This window comes from Dromaius novaehollandiae, chromosome 6 (genome assembly GCF_036370855.1).
Source record: "Dromaius novaehollandiae isolate bDroNov1 chromosome 6, bDroNov1.hap1, whole genome shotgun sequence".
NCBI classification, from domain to species: Eukaryota; Metazoa; Chordata; class Aves; order Casuariiformes; family Dromaiidae; genus Dromaius; species Dromaius novaehollandiae.
Window position 1 is genome coordinate 33,607,637 of NC_088103.1, and position 21,430 is coordinate 33,629,066.

Sequence of the window (21,430 nt, forward strand, 5' to 3'; positions counted from 1 at the left end):
GGTGGCTGTAGTAATGGCTAAGCTCCCTCTCACTTAGCCACAGGGCATAAAGCACTCAGTTCACAGGCGTCCCTCGCGCCAGCATCTCCAGGCCGGAGCCAGGCTGCAAAGCGGCGCAGACGGCCCTTTCTGCAAGTCCCTGCGGTGCAATGGTGGCCACAGAGGGTGTCGTGGGGCCGTACGTGCATGAGTGGGACCCACACCTCTGGGGCAGCCTCTGACTGGGCAGCAATAACGCTGCAAGGTCTTTTAATTGCCGTCCAGTCTCCGAGCCTTTAAATTCACTTTGGTCCTGCTGCCTGGCTTTCTCTGCGGTCACAGGGGCTCTCTAGAGCCAGAAGCAGATTTTCGTCCTCCAGCAGCCACGGGCTGTCCCGCAGCCTCCCCTCCCATAAGGCTGAGCTGCCCAAAAGGGTGAAATCCCCACGTTCGTTTTCTGCGTTTCCACTTGAGCGTGGCTCCAGGAAGCTCTCGCTTCCCCCCGATAAATGCCGAGCCTCTGCGCTTCCGGAGAGAGCCCGGCCGGGCCTCTCCTCACTCCGGCTGCCCTGGCCGGGGGGGGAAAGCAAGGGAAATCTAGAGAAACGCAGCCCAGGAGGAGCCAGGTCTCGGCCGCTCGCCCCTGCTTTCGGCAGGACCAGCAAAAACTGGGAGCTGGGTGATGGACCCAACCTGAAACATGCTCCCCCCACCTTCTCCTCCTCCTCTTCCTCCTCCTCCTCCTCTTCCTCCCAGGACCTGCATCAACCCGGGCAGCACCCAGCGTGTGCCCCACTCCTTCCTCCCTGCCACATAGGGAGGGCCCTGCCCTGCTCCCAGCTCCCAGCCCATCTCCCTGGTGTCAGGCCTGGAGCCGCATCCCAGCCAGCTTGTGCCACTGGTTCCCCCCCTCGTGTCTGCTTCTCCCTGCTTTCCCTGGCACCACTCCAATGCAGGCGTGCGCTGGTGTCCCAGGAGGCCGGCTCCCTGCTCGGAGCAGAGAAGGGCTGAGATTTGGCAGGACCCCAGGCCAGGCACCTGCCTCAGCAGGCCAGCTCTGAGGCTGCAGTGCTGTGGGGTGCGAGGGGTTAAACGGCCAGGCTGGGGCAACCAGTGTAGAAAGGTAAGGAGAAGCCCCCAGCCATCTCCTGTTTGGAGAAGCTGCTTGGGCGATGAGCATAAGGAGAGAGCGGCATGCGCAGCCTCTTGTGCAACCCTCCTTCATGTCTTTTTTTTTTTTAATTAAAAAAAAAAATGCATAAAAAGTTAGGAGAAAAGTGAGCCGTTCAGTGTGCAAAGTTGCAGAGCAGATGCAGCGCTTCACCAGTGAGCACCCACCTTCGATGCCAGTGGGCGGCTCGGCCCGTTGCTGCCCCACGCTGCCCGCCGCAGAAGCAGGGCTGCGCTCCCTCGCGCCGGGAGCCGCATCCTGGTAGTGACGGTGCCACTGGCACGGGGATGCCGGTCTCTTCCTCCCACGGCTTCCTCTTTTCTCAGAAAGCCTGGAAACCGAAGGTGAAAGAAGTGGGTGGAAACCGCGCGCGTCGCCGTCCAGGAAGAGAAGTGAGTAAGTCGGCTGCAATATTTAACAGCGCCGGGGGCCGGGCGGCTCACAGCGGCACTTTGACAGCAGCCGGGGCCGGGAGCTGCCGGGTAAGTGCTGGGGTCGGCTGCCGCCGGAGGCTCTGCAGGGTCTGCGGGGGCTCGTCGCGCTTGTGGGCACCTTTCTTGCAAGATCGGATGCCTTTTGCTGAGGTGCTGTATTTTGATGGGGTGGGGGGTGTGCGCGTGACTGCTTCTGCCGGCTTCCTCGGGAACAAGGAAAAAAAAGTGAAGTGATTCAGATTAACACCCCGGCCCCTGTATCACTGCTCCTGGGTCCACTGCGCGCCACCTGTGTGGTTCTGCTGCTGGCCCCCAGGCACGTCCTCACTAACCAGGAACACCTTTGCTAATTAGCCACTCGCACCAGAACAAGGGAGCTGGTTATTATTTTCTTTTTAGCTAAATAGTGTAATAAGTCTCTAAGCGCTGAGCAAGGGCACATGGGTGCTCCCAGCGAGGCCACTCTCCGCCAGCCACAGTGCGTCGGGCTGCCGCGGCCGCTCACCCCTGCTGCACCCGGGGACAAGCTGGCGGAGATGGCCGAGCTTGGCCAGACGTGGGCAGCCGGCGCAGCAGCCCAGCGCCGCCGGAGAGTGTCGCCGCCGGAGCCGGGGGACCAGGGACAAAGCGGCATCGCTGTGAGCAGCAGCGGTCCCTCAACCCTTTGGGGAAGGCACTCCGGGACCCCTCTCGGAGAGGTGCTTCATGACATTTTATGGCTTAAAAGAGGAAAACGTGGAGGTCCTCGATGTGTCGGCCATTCTCCTCCGTCTCCACTTGGTTCTGGTTAACGCCGGCGGCCCTTTTCCCAGGAGGCACTGCGGATGCCCCTAAAACCTCGGGAGCAGCAGGGGCGCTCCCCACAGCTCCTCTGCCAACCACTGCCGCAGCAGGACCCCGCATGGCCCCGCTGGGCCATAGCATCTCCGGAAAGCTCCCTTCCTGCCCCGCTTCCTAACGAGGCGCCTCGTTAGCACAGCTTCCTCAGCGCCTGCATGCAGAGCCGGGAGGAAGAGGAGGAAGAGGGACACTCATCCCACTTTTCCCAGCTTGGTGGGGGCTCGCGGCGGTGGAAACTCTCCGCCGCGGTGCTCTGCGAAAGGGCCTGGCGGGCAGCGGGTGCCTGAGCCGCCTCTCCCAGCCTGGTGCGGCCGCACGGATGCGCCCCACAAGCTGACACTAGCGTCACGGTGGAGGGAGGCACCCGGGAGCAGGGCAGCAGGTCCACACTGCCCCGGCTGACTCCGCACTCCTCCCTGGCAGATCAAACCCCTCGAGCAATCGCAGGAGGAGGGCCACATGCCGGCTGCCGCTTGGGCTTCCCCCCTGGAGTGCTTGCCCATGCCCCAAGGCGCGTGTGTCATCTCCCGTCCCTCTTCGCTTCTGCTGATCCATCAGACCCAAGTGTTGGCTCACAGGCAAGGGGCTGTAACCCCCTGTCAGCTCTTAGTCCTTCCTGAGCCACCCTGGTGTCACAACTGTCAAACCATTGCTGAACCAAGAAAAAGAAAGTCTTTCCATGCATTTTGGTTCCCAGCTTAGTCTCTTGGTTTGGCTGAAAATGAACCTACCAAGGTTCAACCTACCTTGGTCCTGCCAAGGACCTTGCCTGCCCGAGGCTGCCCACAGCGTCCGCACCTCTGGGGCTACTCAGAGCAACACAGCACGCAGCAGCCCCCACTCCTGGTGGGGCCACTGCATTGTGCCGCAGGAACACCAGACTCTGGTCCAGCTTCGGGAGCTCTTGCCCCCCCCGCACCGACGTCCTTCTGTACTCCCAGGCATGAATTTACAGAGCAAGGGAAGGGAAGCACCGAGGGGCATTAACTCCCTGCCTAGAAGTGCTAGCACGTCTCACATGTCTCAGCAGAAGACCACGATACCTTCTGGGCATCCAGGAATTTGGATGGATGGAAAGATGCTGTCCTTGTGGGAGGTGGGGACCAGGGTCAGCTGGTGACCTGGCCCCATCACATGAGGTTTCCAGCCCAAACCTGAGGGCTGGGGGGCAGTGCGGAGCAAGGAGGTTACCGTGTTAAGGTGTTGGATGCATCCAAACAGCCCAGCTTGCTCCAGGCAGAGACTCAATCTCTCACGTCTGCTGGATCAGCTCCCTGCTGGCAAAAGCTTCAGGCAGCTGAAAAGGACCTGGCTATGGAGGGTGCTTGGGAAAGGCCTTTCGCCTGCTCATTTTAAACTGCAGAATTACCCTCTGTCCTTTCCAAATCCTAAGCCGACAGACTCCCCCATGGCTCGTAGTCCACCTGCGTTGCCAGCTGCTGCACAAAATATTTCCACCGGGTGCCTCCCGGTGCCAGGTGTTTCCCCCAGTGCAGGTTTCAGTCCGAGGGGACCAGGGCAGAGAGGTGCTGCTGGGAGCCCTGCACACACTGCGAGCACTGAGCTGCGCCAGCTCGGCTTCCTCCCACCGCCCAGGGCACAGCTTTCCCTCCTCCGGACGTGCCCAAGGAAGAGCAGGTTGGGCCGAGGGATGCATCACCGCCCCATGCACAAGGCAGATATCCAGGCAGGATTCCTCAGGCACCCGTGAATAACAGGCACACCTGGAAGGAACAGTGTTTTTCTTACAGCTCCAGCAGCTCTATGCAGCTCGGGGCTGATCTGAAACTTTACAGTGGCTCTGAATGACAAGACAACACATGGAAAAAAAATAGCAGCCAACTTGAGCAAAGTTTCCAAATAAAGACACAGCTGCATGTGCTACATCTGGGGCAGAGCAAGAGGTGCCAAAGCCCTCTCCCTGCAGCAGTTCCCAGTTGCAAAATCTGTGTCAGCTCTCTGCCTGCATTGTGTCATCAACATAATTAGCTCTTTCTATTTTTTCCCCCTTGCAGATGGAGACGCAGGCGGCTGGGGCCATGGGAAGCCAAATTGTGCTGGCTGCTTGGCTTTGAGAACTGAATTCCATAGGCGTTAAAGCATCCAAAAATGCCCTATGGATTCAGTTCTGCAGCTGGGCAGCAAATAAGCTCCAAACCTTCAAGATGAGAGAGCAGCTGTGAGCTGTTCCTGCAGGGAAGGTACAACTCTGCTCCCGCACAGGGAAGGCTGGGATGGAGGTGAATTATCGCCACCACAGGAAACCTTGTGTTCAAAGGCTGTTTGTACCAGGCTTTCTCTCAAGTACCCATGGCTGGAGAAAGTGGTGGGGGAAAAGCCTGGCTACAAATGTTTCTTCTCTCTAGAAATGGAGTGGCACTTTAGAAAATAAATATCTTGCTGTCTGCTGATTTATTGCATGTGATTGTAAACCTGTGCTAAAAATACGCACTGTCAGAACAACAGCTTGGGTGTGCCCAGCAATCTCCCGTACAGAGTCCGGGCAGCAAAGCCAAACAAAACTTTGGAAAAGATAAACAGAAGAGGCCCAGTAAAGTTAAGGGTTGTGCCCGCTCCTCCCCTCTGTCCCTGGACACATCCCCAGCGGGAAGGCTGTGGGAGCAGAAAGCAAAGAAGAGCCCATTGCAGGTGTTTGGGCAGCTCTGCAGTGTTCATGCATGGAAAGCTTTAGTGGAGGCAATTTAGTGGCTCTTTTTCCACCAATCCTTCTTATGCCTCTGGGAGACTTTGGCCAGCTGCCTTGAGTTTCGGTATTTTCCATTATGACATAGTGCAAAGCCATCACCAGGCATCTATTGTCTGGCAGGGTGGCATTCAGGATAAACTATCACACAGGTCTGGGTAATGTAGGCAGCATCTGATCAGCAGCAGCAGACCAACCCCATGCTCCCCCCTTACCTTTCCTAGAGGGTCTCATCTGAACCAGCATCTTCTCAGCACCCCTCCCTTGGCCCCACTGGGTCTCAGGCCCACAGCAGCCAGCATATTTAACCTGCAGCCACGCAGCGCTCCCAGGCTTGTTTCCAGCTCTGACAGCCCAGCCGCATCGATAAGGGATGTGGGAAAACGCACTTCCAGCCCCCCATGAGTGTTGCACTGGCCACACAGGGATCTGATGCACAACCTTCGGGTTTGCTGTTTTAGCCACTGCCACAGGCTGGGATAGTGGGCACCCAAGCCCAGGTCTCCTGCTAGCACAGGGTGCTCCACTTAGCCAGGGAAGAGTGAGAAACTATGACAGGAATTGCTGCTTTTTTTCCTATGCTGGCAACCAAGGGCAGAACTGATTAGCTGCCAGCCATTAGTGGAGGCCTGCTCAGTCCCATTCAGTAAGTGCCTTTGCTGCTGTTTGTAACGCAGCCAAGAAATACCGACTCAGCCTCAGGTTTCTGCAGCAGTTTGTCTGCTTCAGCCTATCACTGCTTTATCTGGGCACAGCATTTAGCCATTTCCAAGAAACCGTTTAGGGAATGGGAAATCCAGATCATTGCTGAGACATTCTGGCAGTTGCCTAAATGAACAAACACAAAAGAATTGCTGCATAAATTTTTTTAAAAAATTTACTTGGCCTTTATAGAAATTCAGAGTCCCCAAGGGTCCCCAAGTCCCTCCTCATAGACTCTCTCCATTGCCATACAGACCAGGAGTCCAGGTCCCTCCGGTATTAAAAAGCTTCTCTCTCCCACAGCCGGTCTGGGGAAGGCTATGGGGGAAAGAGCAGGCCTTTTATTTCCCCTACATATTCAGAAAGTCCTTGCTAGTCCATAAAGAGGAAGCTGCCAGGCAACAGCCAACCTGAGCCAAGACAAGGTGATGCAGAACAGCCCATCAAGGCTGCGCAGGAGGAACAAATCAGAAGTTATGCCTGAAGTGGCGAGCAGGACTTGCTGGGGAAACTACCTGCAGCGAGAACAGGGACAAAAACATCTCATTGAACTTGCACAGAGACCACGACAGAGACTGTTTTAGCATCATGCTCTTGTCCAGAAATGTCAGAGGACTCACAGTCATGCCTTGCAACAAAATCCCCCACTGAAACTACAGTGTCCCACCAGGGAAAAAAGGCTTCTACAGCTCTGTTAGCCAGGGCACCCCTGTCTGTGGTTACAGCATCAGCTTTGGAGGTCCCAGATATGCTGGAAGTTGCAGCACCAAAGAAACTTAAAGGTGAAGAGCAACCTAAAAAGCTCTGGAGCAAATAAAATGCCAGGTGACAAGCTGCAACAGAGAGCAGGAAGACAGCAGACTGAAGTGGGGGAGGCCAAGCTGCCCATTATCTTCATCTGGCCACCAGCAGGTTTGTGCGCTGCAGATTCCCTCCTTAACAGCCCTGCTTCCCCCTCCCCAGGGCCTCTGCCTCTCCCAGGACACATGCTGGACCCTTCTGGGAAGTCCACAGGACTGTGCACTGCAAGACAGCTGTGAGACTTCTGCTCCATCCAGCATCAGACATCCAGAGGGGGAAAGAAGCAAAGGAAAGAAAACCAGTGGCCCAGCAGGGTCTGCTAAGGACAGCTCTGGGGAAGCTGAATTCTTCTGCAGTAACTTTTCACACAAGCTGTTTTTAATAAGTTAAAATCTTCCTCCTCATGACACCTGCCCCCCCAAAAAAAGCACAACCCTACCCCTTGCACAAAGTTATTCTATTCTCTTGGCTGTTCTCAGGGACCACATATGGGCTTTGATACCTGTAATACATCCCCACCACCACCACACCCAGTGCACTGACATAATGGTTATCTGAGGGCCCAGAGCTTTCAAATTGGGCAAAGTTAGCAGGCTCCAAGTGACCTGTGCCACAGCCCAGGGCTTGCTCCAAATCAGCCTGCAACACTTGAAGCCCTTCCCTGCCATTCATGACAACCAAGGCCTTGTGCTCATCCCCACTTCAGAACAGATGGCAAGCACAAAACACTGAATTCCTGCAACTCAAGGGCTAAAATTTAAGCTGCACGTTGACTAAAGCACATACCTTAGGGGACACATGAGTCAGGGATGAAGTTTTCATGGCATCCCACACCTTTAGGGACAGCACTCAGTTACAAACCACAGCAAAAGGGGAGACACCTAGCTAGAGGAAGGGAGTGAGCCACACATTTCAAGTTCCCAACTTGGCAACTTGTATTGGCAACTTTTTGAAAGTTGTTCACTGAAAAGACTGCTGTCTGGTAACTAAAAACAACAAGGATGGCTATTTGCATTTGGGTTTTTTATTGGTTATTTACAATGATTTAAAAGGTACAGAAGTTTGTAAGCAAGTCCCTCACACCCCTCCAGGTTTCCACAACTCTCTGAAGTCCACCTTCCAAGAGACCAACCTGTAGAAGCACTGTGGTTTACACAACTCCAGTAACTTGACTGGAGAATCAGCACCTCCAGCCAGAGCCAAGTCAGACCCAGAGTAGGGTCTTGAGCAGTGATTTGAACAACGACACATTGCCAGGAGAACTAAGCACCAGATTACCAAGTGTAAAGGGACAGGGACACCAAGATCTTCTGCCAGCATGTAGGGAAGTGTTGTGTACAGGCATCACATGGTGATTAAGCACCACAGTATGGCCATGAAACAGCAGTGACAAGCTATGCAGGCAATCACCCTTTTTACAGTTTAAGAACTTTCCCCTCTGGGACCTGCACTGCTTCCAACTCAGAGGAAATTCAGTTTTGGTCTCCTTATGGGACTGCCAGGAACAGAGCCAGCTTCCAGGAACTTCCCTTGGACAGTGAAGGAAGAGGCCCATCTTCTATTAATGGCTGCTATCTGGAAATCTCCCCCCACCAGACTGTGATCACTCAAAGCAGTGGAAAACGAACATTCATTTCAAAGCCAGGACCGAAGGGCTGATCTCAGAGTCAAGTGCCACACAGTTTCTTCACAGGATGGGCAGAGTCAAGTGCCACACAGTTTCTTCACAGGATGGGCATTGTGCACGACACATTACACCAGGTAAAGCTGCCATAAGCTTGTGGAGGATAGGGAGCAGTAAAAAGCCAACAGGACTGGCAGCATCCATTGCTTGTACTACTTCCCAGCTGCATCAAGGACAGCTGCCAACTGGCTCCCATGAGGGCTCTGGGGCATCTGCCCAGGAGGTGACTGACTACATCAACGTCTCAATTTCTTTTTCTTCTTCCGGTTCCGGTCCTCACTGCTGTCATCTGCCTCACTGGCACTGGGGGTCAGAGCCCGCTGGATGACTTTCTTTTCCACTGTGTATTCCTGCTCTCCTACCTTGGGGTCTCCTTTGACCAAGAACTCCCCATTCCTGTAAGTTATGGAGACACTGGTCCGTGGGTAGGTGCCATAAGCCCTCCGGAGATCATCCTTCACAAATTCTGGGAGTTCTTTCCTTGGTCCAAACACCTTCCCAAGCTTCCCCCATTGAAGCTCCCCTCTCATCGTGAAGCCTTCTGGCCAAGTTTCTCGATACTGATCTGGCCTCTGGTAGGTCGTGTAAGGATTATAGCTTGCATAGGGATTGTACAGAGGGATGGGGACCACAGGGGGAAAGTGCCAGGTGTAGTACGGATGGAAGTAGGGATTGGAGGCACTGTAGAGATGATGATACTCCACCTGATTTCCTGCATAGTCAGGGTAGCTGTTCCTGTCCACCACAAAGGTGATAGGACGGCTGTAGAGGTTGTGCATGTGGATGGGAGGGAACATCACAGAGTTGGTTGTGTCATCTGCTCTCCCGGTTCGCAGTGGTAGGTAGGCGCAGGCGGAAGGTGGGATCACAGTTGGGTAATACTCCCGTGGCACAAACCCAGACTGGTACATGGTACAGGAGCTGGGGTTACACAGGGGACATTTCTCCAGAACAGCTGCCAAGTCTCACAAGCTGTGAGGACAGGAGGAGAAAGAGAAGTGACTTACATTGGTTTGCATGTGTTCCAGAACCAAACTGGATTAAAAAAAGTTTACCTAGCACTGTAAACATACCAGCTAGTTAACCAAAGGAGTTCCCTATATCTGCAGCTTGCAAGGGCTGTAACATACAAAGAAGAGACCTGCATTGCCAGAAATCACCCATTAGCTGCTCAGCAAGACTCATTCTTTAACCCATCCAGCTCTCTGGGAGTTATGAGAATAGGAACTGTCATAAAACCACTGAGGGCAGAAGAGATGGCCTCATTTTCATGACATGGCTTTACACAGTTGGGAGGTAGCAGATAGACTGCAAGAAGCTAAGGCATCCTTGAGTAGGCATAAAAGTGGGGAAGGTGAGCACAAAAGGAAGAGTCCTGAAATTAAAGCAAGCAAAGAGGAGGAAGAAGGGACACAGCCTGGACCTGTTGCTGCACCATGCATTCATTCCAGTTGCTATCCTGCCCAGACAAGCAGCTCTTAATCTTTTTTTAAGCTATCCTCAGGCCTCTCTATTCCTCCAGCCGTACCCAACTTGGAGTCTGTAGAGACAGTCACACATCTCAAAATCCTGCTTTCTACTCCAATTGGGAAACAAGAGACAGAGAGGCATTTGACATCTCTGCCTCAAAGGAGGAATGCAAAAAAAATAAAAAAATTAAAAAATAAAAAATCAAAGGAGCATCAGCACTTCCTCTGCAAGCTTTCATACAGAGGCATCTTATTTTGGTCTCACCAGTTAGCCCTCACATTTAAAGGTGCAATTACTCAGGGGAACTCTGACCCACAGCTGAACCCTGTTCCTAGCCTGTCACTGCTGGACAGTCCAAGCACCCTTCAGAGCATTAAGCAATGTCCTCTTATGACTCATCACCCTCTCCCCAATGGCAGGAAGGGAAGTTGTACATAGCGTGAGCTTTTTCTTTTTCTATTAAGAAGTTTCTCACCAGAGGCAGGAAAAGGCCATGCACACAGCTAAAGGTGGTGATGTTTTTCCACAGTGCACAGATTCTGCAGGCACTTTCTTTTTAATACCACCTAAGAGTTGCCTGTCACAAGGGCATTGACCAAAAATGGAAAATGAGACTCATCCCTGAGTTTAGTGCTTTCCTCCAACCCAACAGGAAATTTGGCAGTCCCCTAAGAAGTTGAGAAACAGCCTGCCACCAGCAATGCTGGGTACTACACAATGAGGTGGGGGGTTTTTTTGTTTGTTTGTTTGTTTTTTTTTTTTTTTTTTTTTTTTAAGAAAACAGTACAAGTTGTTCCTGTCACTTGAAGAGAGCAAACAGCCCTAGCTCAAGCCTGATTGTCACAGGTGCAGAGCTCCTCTGCACAGGAGAACAGTACTAGATTATTAATTTAGTTAAGACCAGGCTGTACCTTTGAACAACAGAGGCATAGCATAGAAGCCAGAGCACACTGTAAGTGCTGTCTCCCCAGACAGGAGGCAAGAAATACAAGAGGTTTGAACTGCTCCATTAAAGCCCTTTACAGAAGAATTAAACAGCTTCAAATGACAAAGAAAGCTCCAACAGCTTCAACTAAAGTCCACCCAGCTCAGTAGCAGGATGTTTCCCAAATTTAGCCCAGCTCAAAAGCTGTGGACAGCCTACATGCTGTCCACTGCAGCATCCCACATTTTGACTGACAGCATCAATGCTCCAGGGCCTTCTCTGCAGCCAGGGGGGAGAAAGGAGTCTGTACACTGACTGTTTAGATGCAAGAAGCACACCTACCTCTCTCCAGCAGTTGGCAGGAGCCAGGTCTGTGTAACAGGCCGTCTAAATAATTTGGATTTCAGTGCCCTGAGCACCTTTGTTAGTTGCTTTGATTTTGTACTAAAAAAGAATAATCAGGTTATGCTAGTGGCTCAGCCAGGAGGACTGGCAAGAGGATGCAAACTCAGCAGATAGCAAGGGGAATCACTTGAGGAGTAAGCACAGTAGGGAGAGCTTCAGAGCCGCATTGCCACATGCCCAACCACAAAAGTGAAGACATTTCCCTGGAAGCAGATCACCCCAGAGGAAGGTGCTGACAGCTAACATAATGTAGACTATACTTCACAGCCCCAGAGGAAGTTTGCACACCCATCAGGACAAGCCTGGCTCACTGGCTTAGGCTTTTGCTAGCTTTGCTTTTACAGGCTCTACTCCACAGCTGCCTGGTGCTGCCCTGTTCCCATTTACTCCCCAATGCAGAGCTCTCCCCCTGCTCCTGAATACCAGCGCTTTCCAGATTGCCCTAACAGAGGTTTATCTTCACAGGCACCAGGACCCAAGCACCAAGTCCTGACTTGCAGAGAACAGGCACTAACACAGGTTCCTAATTATTAGTTGTGTTGCAATAGGGTTTTGGTACACAGAAGGCACAAGGCTCCTGCCCTGCCCCGCCAGAGCTGGAGGCATTTGCTCCAAGGGGCTGCCAATTGCAGGCTGCCAGCATGATTTACCCCATCGTTACACCAGTATCTGTCATTCATGTTGACCCTCAGGCTGCTGTAACTTCCAGAGGCTGCCTTTGGGAGACCATGGCTGGAGCAGAGCCCTGCTGGGCTTCAAAGCTAAGCTGGGGTGCGACAAATCCAGCGTGTGGATGGGCTCCAAAAGAGCTAGCACCAACTCGCCTGACCCAGCCCCATGCTCAGGGCAAAAGGAGAGCAAGTAGTACTTCAGGGAAACTGGGTTTGTCAGAAGGGCGATCTTCTGTTAGACCATCTGACAGCTAGCAGTCAAAGTCAACCCCCCACAAACACACAAAACATTAACTAGTAGTACCCTTTGAGGAAAGGGTCCAGCCTCTCTCTCTCCTCCTTCCCTTCCTCTTCACCTGCTTCTACTTCCTCATCTCTCCAGCACCAGGAGCCAGAGGCTGCCCTGGCTTTGCAAGCCCTGCCTGCGGCTGGGCTGGGCTGCACTTGCACCCCTCAGTCAGCAATCTCCTCCTGGCACCAGCAAGTTACTCCTTCAGCTTCTTCTTCCCACCCTGAGCTCCCTGCTTGGAAAGCAGTTCTCTGCTTCCACCACCTGGTCCAAGCCAGGCACTCACCAGCCAAGGAGAAAGCCTGGGTCACCACCACCACTGCAAAGCAGGGGTAGCAGGCAGGCAGGGCAGTGATGCATCAGGAGCAGACAGGCTACCCAAGGGGCTCCAAGAAGGCCAATGGCTCTTTGCTGAACAAACTGGTCAGTGGCAGAACAGCACTAACATTTTTCTCAGCACTTCCAGCCACATTGCCCCAAGGGCTGTTATGAAAGTGTTACAAGTGGGAAATAGTTATCCAACTTCTCAACAGCTTCCCACTTTTGTATTTGTGGGGAAAGTAATTTATGCTCCACCTTACTTCACTTTCAAGTGCAGGCGAGAAACTACAGAAGTCTTTAGTGGGAGAGAAGTTTCAGGGAGGCAAACCACCTTCAGGAACAACCGTATGACCAAAGGATGGAGAGAAACCTGGCTGACCAGTCTTTTCAAGCTACTGCCCACTTCCTTCCTTTGCTCCAGTTTCAAGCTCTGATGCAGTGCCTTGGGAAAGGCCCGGGGAGAGAAGTCACCAGATCCATTGCCTGGCACCTGGAAGTCCTGTGCAGGAAAGGGCAAAACAGTCCTTAAAGCTCAAGATGTGCTCTGCTCAGTGCCTCCTTGGTGCTGACAGCCAGTGATAGTTGTCAGTACTCACCAGCTCCTTGGTGGCACAGACCACAGACAGGCAGGCACTGATGTGTCTGGAAGCCAAGCCTCCCCAGCCAGGGTGCACAGTAGCTGCAGTTGCCAGGCAGGGAGCAACAAGAAACCAACCCAGCAGGGAAGGCCACAGCAGCAGACAAAGCAGCTTCTCCCTTCAAGCCTTTCCAGCAATTTTGGCCTTGCTGGAAAAGCCACACCTGGCTGGAGCCAAATGAGAAGCCAAGCACAGAAGTGGAGAGGGAAAACTCCCAACAAGGTCACAGCTGGCTGAAACGCAACCATCACCTCTGCTAGGAGAGAACATGACACTTCAAACTCTTCATGGACTTGCCAGAGCCAACTCCAGCAATTCCCTCAGCCACCGCCCAGCCATTTGGCAGAGCCTTTCCCCACCTCACACATTTTGAAAGCTGTGGTGTCAGTCTGCTTGAACTGCACCAAATTACTTGATCTGCAGAGCAAGGCACGCTTCAGCACCAGCTGACCAAGTTGCTATGGAGCAATCAAGTGATGTTTGCCATACAAAGCCAGAGAATACACTTGATAGTTCATCTATGCAGAAGACTTTGGTTCACCACTCTGTTCTATGGTTATTTACTACAGGTGAATCCACTGCTAATTAATATTTAATCAGTCATACTAGCCTTGGGTACTTCTATATCTACAGTAGAATGCAATTCCTAGCGTTATAGAAAAGCATGGTTTTGCTAGACATCTCTCAAGGCAGAGAAGTTCTGTCACCTAAAGCCAGCTTTAAATTTGGGGAAGTTTTCTGGCAGCTGTGGAACAGGAGGGACAGTTTGAGCTGAGGAACACCTATGATCACAGGTAAATATTCACACCCATGTCAGACTCTGCCCAGTACCTAGGAGAGTATTTAAAACAAGTCTGACTGTAGTGTGGACACAGATCAACATATAAGGTGTGGAGCTGTATATTTTAAGAAAAATCTGTAATATCTGGAGAGATCAGTTCCACACTGACTGTCCGGATATCCACATTTTCCATTTCAAGTCTGACAGTCGGTCCAATGAGTGCCACCAAGGATAAGTCATCTGTCCAGAGCAGCAACCAAACTGTGGTGGGTTCCATGTCCTCAGGTCACGCTGGCAGTTTGAGAAGACTATTTAGATCTCAGCAGCTTCCTCAGAGAGCATACTGTAAGCCAATACAACTGCAGAGGTATTTGGCCCACAGGAAGTGACACAGCCCTCTATTTTACTCCAAGGATTGACCAAGACTATTCTCTGCTCGTGCCACTGCCCTGTGATCAGCTCCCAGAAGGAGAGAATAAGTAAATACTACTTACATACTTTTTCCTCTCCATTGTTCCAGCACCCAAACTTTTAGACTGTTTCTGGCTTTCTTCCTTTCCTGTTCTTTCCCCTGCCCCACAAAAACCACAGGCCAGTAGCCATTGCTCTGTAGCAACTCCCAAGGGTACAGGAATAGTTGAACATTAAGACCAGCATTTTCCCTGACCAAGATGATGAAGAAGTCATGAGCTATTTCCAGTTAATCTCCCTTTTTAAGCGGACTCTGCAGAATGGTTGTCATCTGACAAAGCCTTTGCCAAGGCCTCCCTTGGAAGAAGAAATAAAACCCAAAACTTCAAAGAAGTTTGGAAGCAAGAGGTTAAAATCAGATCTACTCATTCACCTCAATCAGACAAGCAAGGTCTGTCTACACATTCCCATGCACTCCCAGCCAGCAAAGCCATGTTATTGCACATTAAGGCCTGCTGAGAGATTGAGTCATATCAGTTCATGCACTTAAAGCAGCCACTTTGCAGAGTTTCAGCTGCCTGAGAACCATTTCAGGCCAAAAGCAGTCAACAGAACAAGTCCACATCTCTCCCTTGCACACCCCAAGAGGCATGTCTACCCTGCACCTGCCAAGGATCAAGACTTCCTAAAGCACATGTTGCCTCAACTTTCAAACACTCACAAGCACACAGGGCATTTTCCACTCCAGAGCAGCCATAACTGGTTGTTCCTCCCTGGAGGCTCTCCCTTACACTGCATTAGTCTAGCTAGTAGTACAGAAAGGAGTAGCAAAAACCCATACCACACACACATGCACCTTGCACACACCCCAAATCCCACACGCAGCAGAACATTATAGCTTTGCTCTTCCACCACCAGTTTTGATTTATAGGACAGAGGCATTTTCCTGCATTCCTAAAGGGGATGCTCCTGCTCAGCCTCACAGGCCTGGCAGCAACATAGGAATGCAAGTACAACACAAGAGCTTGTTACAGAGCAGATAAAAGTTAGGGCCTGAAAGGACCCAGCTTATCCAGGTGAGCAGATGCTCACACCAGCAGTGCTTAACCACGGAAGCACTTTCTGTTTTTGCCTCTTTCCCAGGAGGAGGAAACAGCACCACAGGATTTTACTGTACTCTCCAAATCAAAAATAAATCCACACTATCCAGCAAAGGAGTCCAAGGAGCAGTAAATACTTCAACAAGGTTATTACATCATGCCTAGTACAACAAGGTGCCACAGGGAGGCAACTGCTTAACAGAAGTACAAATTATGACTCTCATTTGCCTAATAAAGCCCAGCATAATCTGAGGGGACAGTCAACTTCTTAGAAGAGATGAGTTCTTGTAGTCTCTAGAAAGAAAAATGCTGTGGTGGAAAGAGGTGAAGGCCATCACGGCCCCTGCATCCATCTTGCATGCTCTCTGTACCTGTGTGGCACCCCTGTACTTCACTAAAAGTACAGACCACAACTTGAATTAATGCAGCAGCATGCTAGCTCAGACACTTCTGTGGCATAGCGGGACTGAAACCAGGCAGGCCAGCTCAAGAGAAGCTCTTTGCTTGAGATTTGTACCCCGAATATTGCAATAGTCAGATTTTTTGCATGTAATTCATTTTTTATAAAGCCACCGTGCACAGCAATGATTAGCTTGCTTCAGGCAGAGCTGGCACTGAATACTGCAAGCAGGACAGCCATTATACACCGGTGTAATGCACCCTTGCACTAATTGTCCATTAGATATTTTTAGATGGAAATTTTGGTTAGGCAGGAGAACACGTAGCCTTTACTTTTCGGAAGAAGAATGAGGATATTTGATCTACTCCTTTGTAGTGCCTAGTAGTAACATCCAAACTGAAAGACTTGATACTGAAAGCAGCCTACAAGAGGGCTTTGCACAGAAATGCAGGTACTTTGAGAGCAAGCTTAGCAACTCTCAGGAGTGTTGGTGAGGCTAGAAGAGGGAAAGGGTTTGAGAGAGAAGTGCTATACGTTATTAGTACTAGAAACAAGAGAGATACAGTCCAGAATCAGTTTGATAGATTTAGGCTAAAAGGAGCTATTAAGAATACCTCAGCAGGACCAAAGAAAGCAGCAGCACAGCAGACCAAGGGAGACAGCAAGGTGGCCTCCAGGCCACCCCAGGGCCCGGAGCTGGACCACAGCAGCAGCTGAGGGGTGGCACCTTCACCTTGTCAGCAGGAAGAGTAGCAAGCCCAGGTTTCTGGACTGGCCTGTGCCTTCACCAGCTTGTCTCTGAAGCCATCAGCAGAATGCAGCTTTGTGCACACAGCTGAGGAGCCTGCAACACCCCAGGACAGCAGGGCACAGGTGTGCATACCAGGATGCACACAGAAAGGTAGTCTACAGGGCTTTTTAGCCAGGAAAAAAAAAAGTCTGGTTGCTCCACTGGTCCATTGAATGGGGGCCATTTCTAATCTGGTACAATAGCCACCAGAGGAAGGTTTGTAAAGCATCCTTGTCCCCTTCCCTCCCCATGTCACTCGCATATGGCAAGGAGCTCTCCCAGAAATGCCCACGATCCAACTCTCTCCCAACACCACAGGAGGGACCTTTCCAGCAGGAACTGTTTCCATGTCCAAATTTTTACAGCTGCTGCAGTCAACTGAAAAAAATATCAACAGAGCCAATAGAGATGTTTTAGGATGACAGAGTAGAGGATCTTAGACACACCACCTCCCTCTACAGGTGGGAGCAAGCAGCCACCCTGCCCAGAAGACACTCACACAAAACCTACCATTTTCAAGTAATCAATGCTTCCCTCTAAGAGAGGAACTAAAACCACTCCCAGCTCTCCTCCCAGACCTTCCGCCATAAACCATCCCCTACAAAAAAAGGGCAGGGGACATTCGCTTCTGAAGCCAGAAGATCCCAAACCTCATCCAGCTCCCTCTGAACTTTGGTGTTGCTAGTGAGACACCATCACAGAAAGAGCTCCAACTGGCACATTGGCAGCCAGAGAAACAGTGGTTAAGACATGTTTGTCACATCTCACACAGGCCCTTTGAAGACAGAGTAGATTTATTCAGCTGTTCAAAGCAGCATTCCCAGGAAGCACTGAAATCTAGTATTGGTCAGGCACTTATTTGAATACTGGGGAAAGCCCAGCCTGTGTGAGGAAGCCAGGAAAAGCCTTCATCACCACAGAGCAAGTCTTTACTTGTCCTTGAGCCACTCAAACAGCAGTCAGCAGCAAGTTGCATTTTGACCAAGAGAGGTTTGGAGTTGCCACCACTCCCACAGCAGCTGCTGGATAACACAGCAGGTCTGAAACAGCTGCTCTGCTGAGAATAAAACCTGGGTGCTACCACCAGGTCCCTGCGTCAACAGGCAAGGCCCTGGTAACTGCCCCTGCCTGCTCCAAAGTCTACATTTTGTCCACACTTACAGGTCACTCCTCCCATTTCTTCCCAGTTTTTCTTGACATATCCTCCCCTCCCATAACTTCTGGGTTACTAAAGCTCTCCCCTCACCACCACAATTGGTTATATCTTCCTAGTAACTAGCACAGCCACCCTTTGCTTAAGAGCAGTCTTCCTCCTGCAAGGTGCAAGTATCTCTACCCCACGCCTCCGGATGCCTAATCTGCCCTACCAAGAGTTACTACCTTTTCTGATCTAAATCCTTTCCCAGGAACACTGTACTTTCTTTAACCAAGCATTATCATTTTTCACCTGCACTGGGTTCTGCTTTCAACTCCCGTAATTACTCAGCCTGTTCATTTAGCAGAGTTTTATTGCAGTACAGTGCTAGCATCTCAGTTCTTCCTTCAACTCCCATAATTGCTCAGCCTCTTCATTTAGCAAACTTATCACAGTGCAGTACCATGGGAAGTATCGTGGGATACTTGCAAGTTATTCCACAAGTTTTTTATGCACTGCTCTTTACTTCATAAGCCTTCGACTAGATCAAACAAAAGCCCCTGCAGTGCTGAGCACTTCTTACAGTCCCAAGGATGCCCTAAATATTTCAACACAGCCTGCACTAACAGACTCCTCTCTTCCTCACTCAAGGAGTCATCCGATACCATTCTCCTTTATCCACACCCCCCACTTCTTCAGCCAAAACATCTCAGTATCACTTAGCTCAAGTTTCCAGACTGGGAGAGCCTAGAAAAGTCCCCAGTTGCTACTTCAGGGCCCAGCTCTTCCCCTTCAGATTGCATCCTTGAGGCATAACTGATTCAAGAGACTAACTTTTATTGATTAATTGAGCACACTACTAAGAAACTAAGTCAATTAAGTGATCGATAATCTAATTAACACCACTATTAATTTACAATTGCAATCATTTTGCATACAATTATAAAACTAATTAAATCTTATAAATCACACACTGCCACTATTGAACTACAGATATATCACCTCGCTCCCTCCCACACCACTCAGCATTAGGGTGTAAGCCCCTCTCTTTGCTTTACCATCCCCCAAAGTCTCGCAGACCTAGACCTGACAAAGAATCCAGGCTGTCCAGGGAGCATTGCTCCAGCATCCCAGTGGGTTTGGGTCCACAGATCAGCTTTGGTGCCATCCATAGGTGTCCACAATACCACCACCAGCCAATTCCTCCCTCCTTTGCTCCTCACCTTATTCTCCATTTCCCGACCCACTTTTTTTGCTGGGCTTGCACCTCCCTTCCTCCATCCAGTCTCCTCCCAGATGAGCTGCCCATCCCTAATTATTTTCCCCCCATTGGTCTCAGTTTTGCTACATCCATACTTGTTCAGTGTTTTAGATATCATCACCTAGGCAATCTCAGCCTTATATGGCACTACTGATATTGTATGGGTGGCCTTGCAAGTTTCTGCCCTTTAGAAAAAAATCCTTCAAACTCCCTTATAATTATCTGTTTCCTATTGGTTATATATTGTTTACTTTACACACACTAAGACAAATCATTCTACTTTAGCCTTGATTCTTCTGCCTATTTCCAACTAACTGCAGGCACTTTCTTATCTTACATGCAGATAGTCTGCATGCTGGAGCAGCATGTTTTGGACACTGTTTTTGTACTTTCACAGCATCCTGCTCTCTCAGCTGTTTGATTACAAGTCTTTGCCCTTGAAGCGTGCAGGAAACTAGGAGACTGTCCCAAGCAAAAGCCTTAAATGATTATGCATCCTGGTTCTCCACAGGGACTTCACACGCACAATGGGTTTCCTCCAACTGTTGACACACACTAGCATCCAATATCAAACCAAAACTATTTGTATTTTAACTACTTGTCCCCTTGACAACCCATTCCTGCCTGTCCTGCCTTGAGGATGCATTGTTTAGAAAAGAGAGTAACTTGGTATGCATTTGCACTAGATCTTCTCATGGGATCAACAATCAAAGCACGACACAGGACAAGAAAAATACTACCCAGATTTTGAGTTTGTATTACCTAGCATCCCTTTAACACATAAAAAAACAGTTCCTATTACAACAGCAACATGTTTTTTAGACACACACTATGCTTTTAGCTTAAGTTCAAACTTCTGAGCTGAAATTAACTATGGAATACTGCTCTTACTGAATCCCCTAAAGCAACGAGTTACAGCTTCTGCTGATTTAGGACTCCACAGTACCTTAAAAAGCAAAGAAGCCAAGCAAAAAATACTTTGTTATAGTCTTTAGAAGATACAAAAGATTATTTAAAAGTAACACCATTGATTTTTACAGAATTCAAAATGCTATTTTGTGTTTCCAAGAACACAGCCATTCAGGGAAATCTTTCTATGTCCTATTTTCTAAACTAAGTTATTTAAAGCCTTTTGTCACACAGCAATAGCACTGTACCTTAGCAGGTGTGCAGGGTGCAACAGGCTTTGCTTCTGGAGGGATTTAAGCATCCCTGTTTTTAAGAAGCCACACTAAGTTTAGAATATCCCAGCTGTATACTACTGCTGCAACAGTTTAAGCTAGCATTACTTTTATTTTTATTATTTTACCATTATAACTAGTAAAACAGTGCAACACAGACAAGTCTTTAGTCATAAGTACAAAAAAACAGAAACAGACAGTAGCTTGGTACATAGTTACTCACTTCTGAAATAAAAACAGCCAAGGCGATGTTTTTGCTTAGATCAGGAAAGACTAGGATACACAATCCAATCTTCAGAAGGCAGCTTGCATGCTGCAGCTGCTTTGCACTGATGTACCTTAAGAACATGTAAAAAAAGAAAAAGAAGAAGAAAAAGAAAAAGAGTGGGGGAGATGAAGTAAGATACTGCATCACTTTTTACAAGAGCATTTCATTAGTAACCAGGGCTTCAGTCCTGTCCAAACATGCCCTGGTAACTAAGGAAAACAGATCAGGAAGTTCATTCCTTTGGCACTTGCATTACATATTTGGTGAACTTTAAAGAGCCCTAGTTGACCATGGGCAAAACCACTAAGCTTATACAAGATACAAGTGCTTTAACTGGCAAGAAGCTTTCCCAAAAAGTAGAACCTGAACACAAGAACTTGGGTGCAATAAGGGCACAGGACATGGGTAAAGGGAACTGAAGTCAGCACAGCACACTGACCCCTCAGAAGCAAAAGCACATGTAAAAGCACTCACCAAACCCTCAGGGTCCTCCCTAAAGCAGCAAAACACTGCTAGTAGGTGCTAAAAGAGAACTTTAACTCTTAAAGCAACAGAGCCAGCAGTCTGGAAGAGGACACAACCCACTACTCACTGCTTTGAGGGCAGCACTTCCTGCTGCCCCCAGCTCCTCAGCCACACTCAGCTGCAGAGCTCAGCTACCATTTGTATCTGCTGCTTACTCAACGGGCTGCAATTAAGCAAGGAGCGTTGAAATACTCCCATCAAGTGCTATTGCAAGCACCTGTGCTGGGACAGGCTTTTACAGAGATGGATCCCAGACCAGGCTCAAGAAGGGTCAGTCTGTGACCACTAAGCGTAGCTGTTGCTGCAGAAGGCACCCCTTAACAACAGCTAATGCCTTGCTGGTTTTTGGGCGATCTCAAGAGCTGGAGCCACATGGCTACCGATCACTCTTTTATCACAAAACCTGTTGACCGCAGTTAATTACTGGGCTTCTACAAATTTATAAAAGTGACCTGTTTAAGAAGCTACTAGCAATTCTAATGCATAAAAATGCTCAGAAGCGATAGGGTACAACGACACTCTTTCAAAGGTAGCAGTTAGGCTT

General features: G+C 49.9%; 1 protein-coding gene across 1 annotated transcript; it reads right to left on the minus strand.

The window, feature by feature from the left end:
- Window positions 1–7,637: 7,637 nt before the first annotated feature.
- Window positions 7,638–20,611, minus strand: C6H10orf95 (chromosome 6 C10orf95 homolog). Its single transcript, XM_026110359.2, has 2 exons — window positions 20,317–20,611; window positions 7,638–9,287 (listed from the first exon to the last, which is right to left on the minus strand). Exon 2 carries the CDS (start codon window positions 9,224–9,226, stop codon window positions 8,552–8,554), a length of 675 nt encoding a protein of 224 aa, XP_025966144.1. The 5' UTR covers window positions 9,227–9,287; window positions 20,317–20,611; the 3' UTR covers window positions 7,638–8,551.
- Window positions 20,612–21,430: the final 819 nt, after the last annotated feature.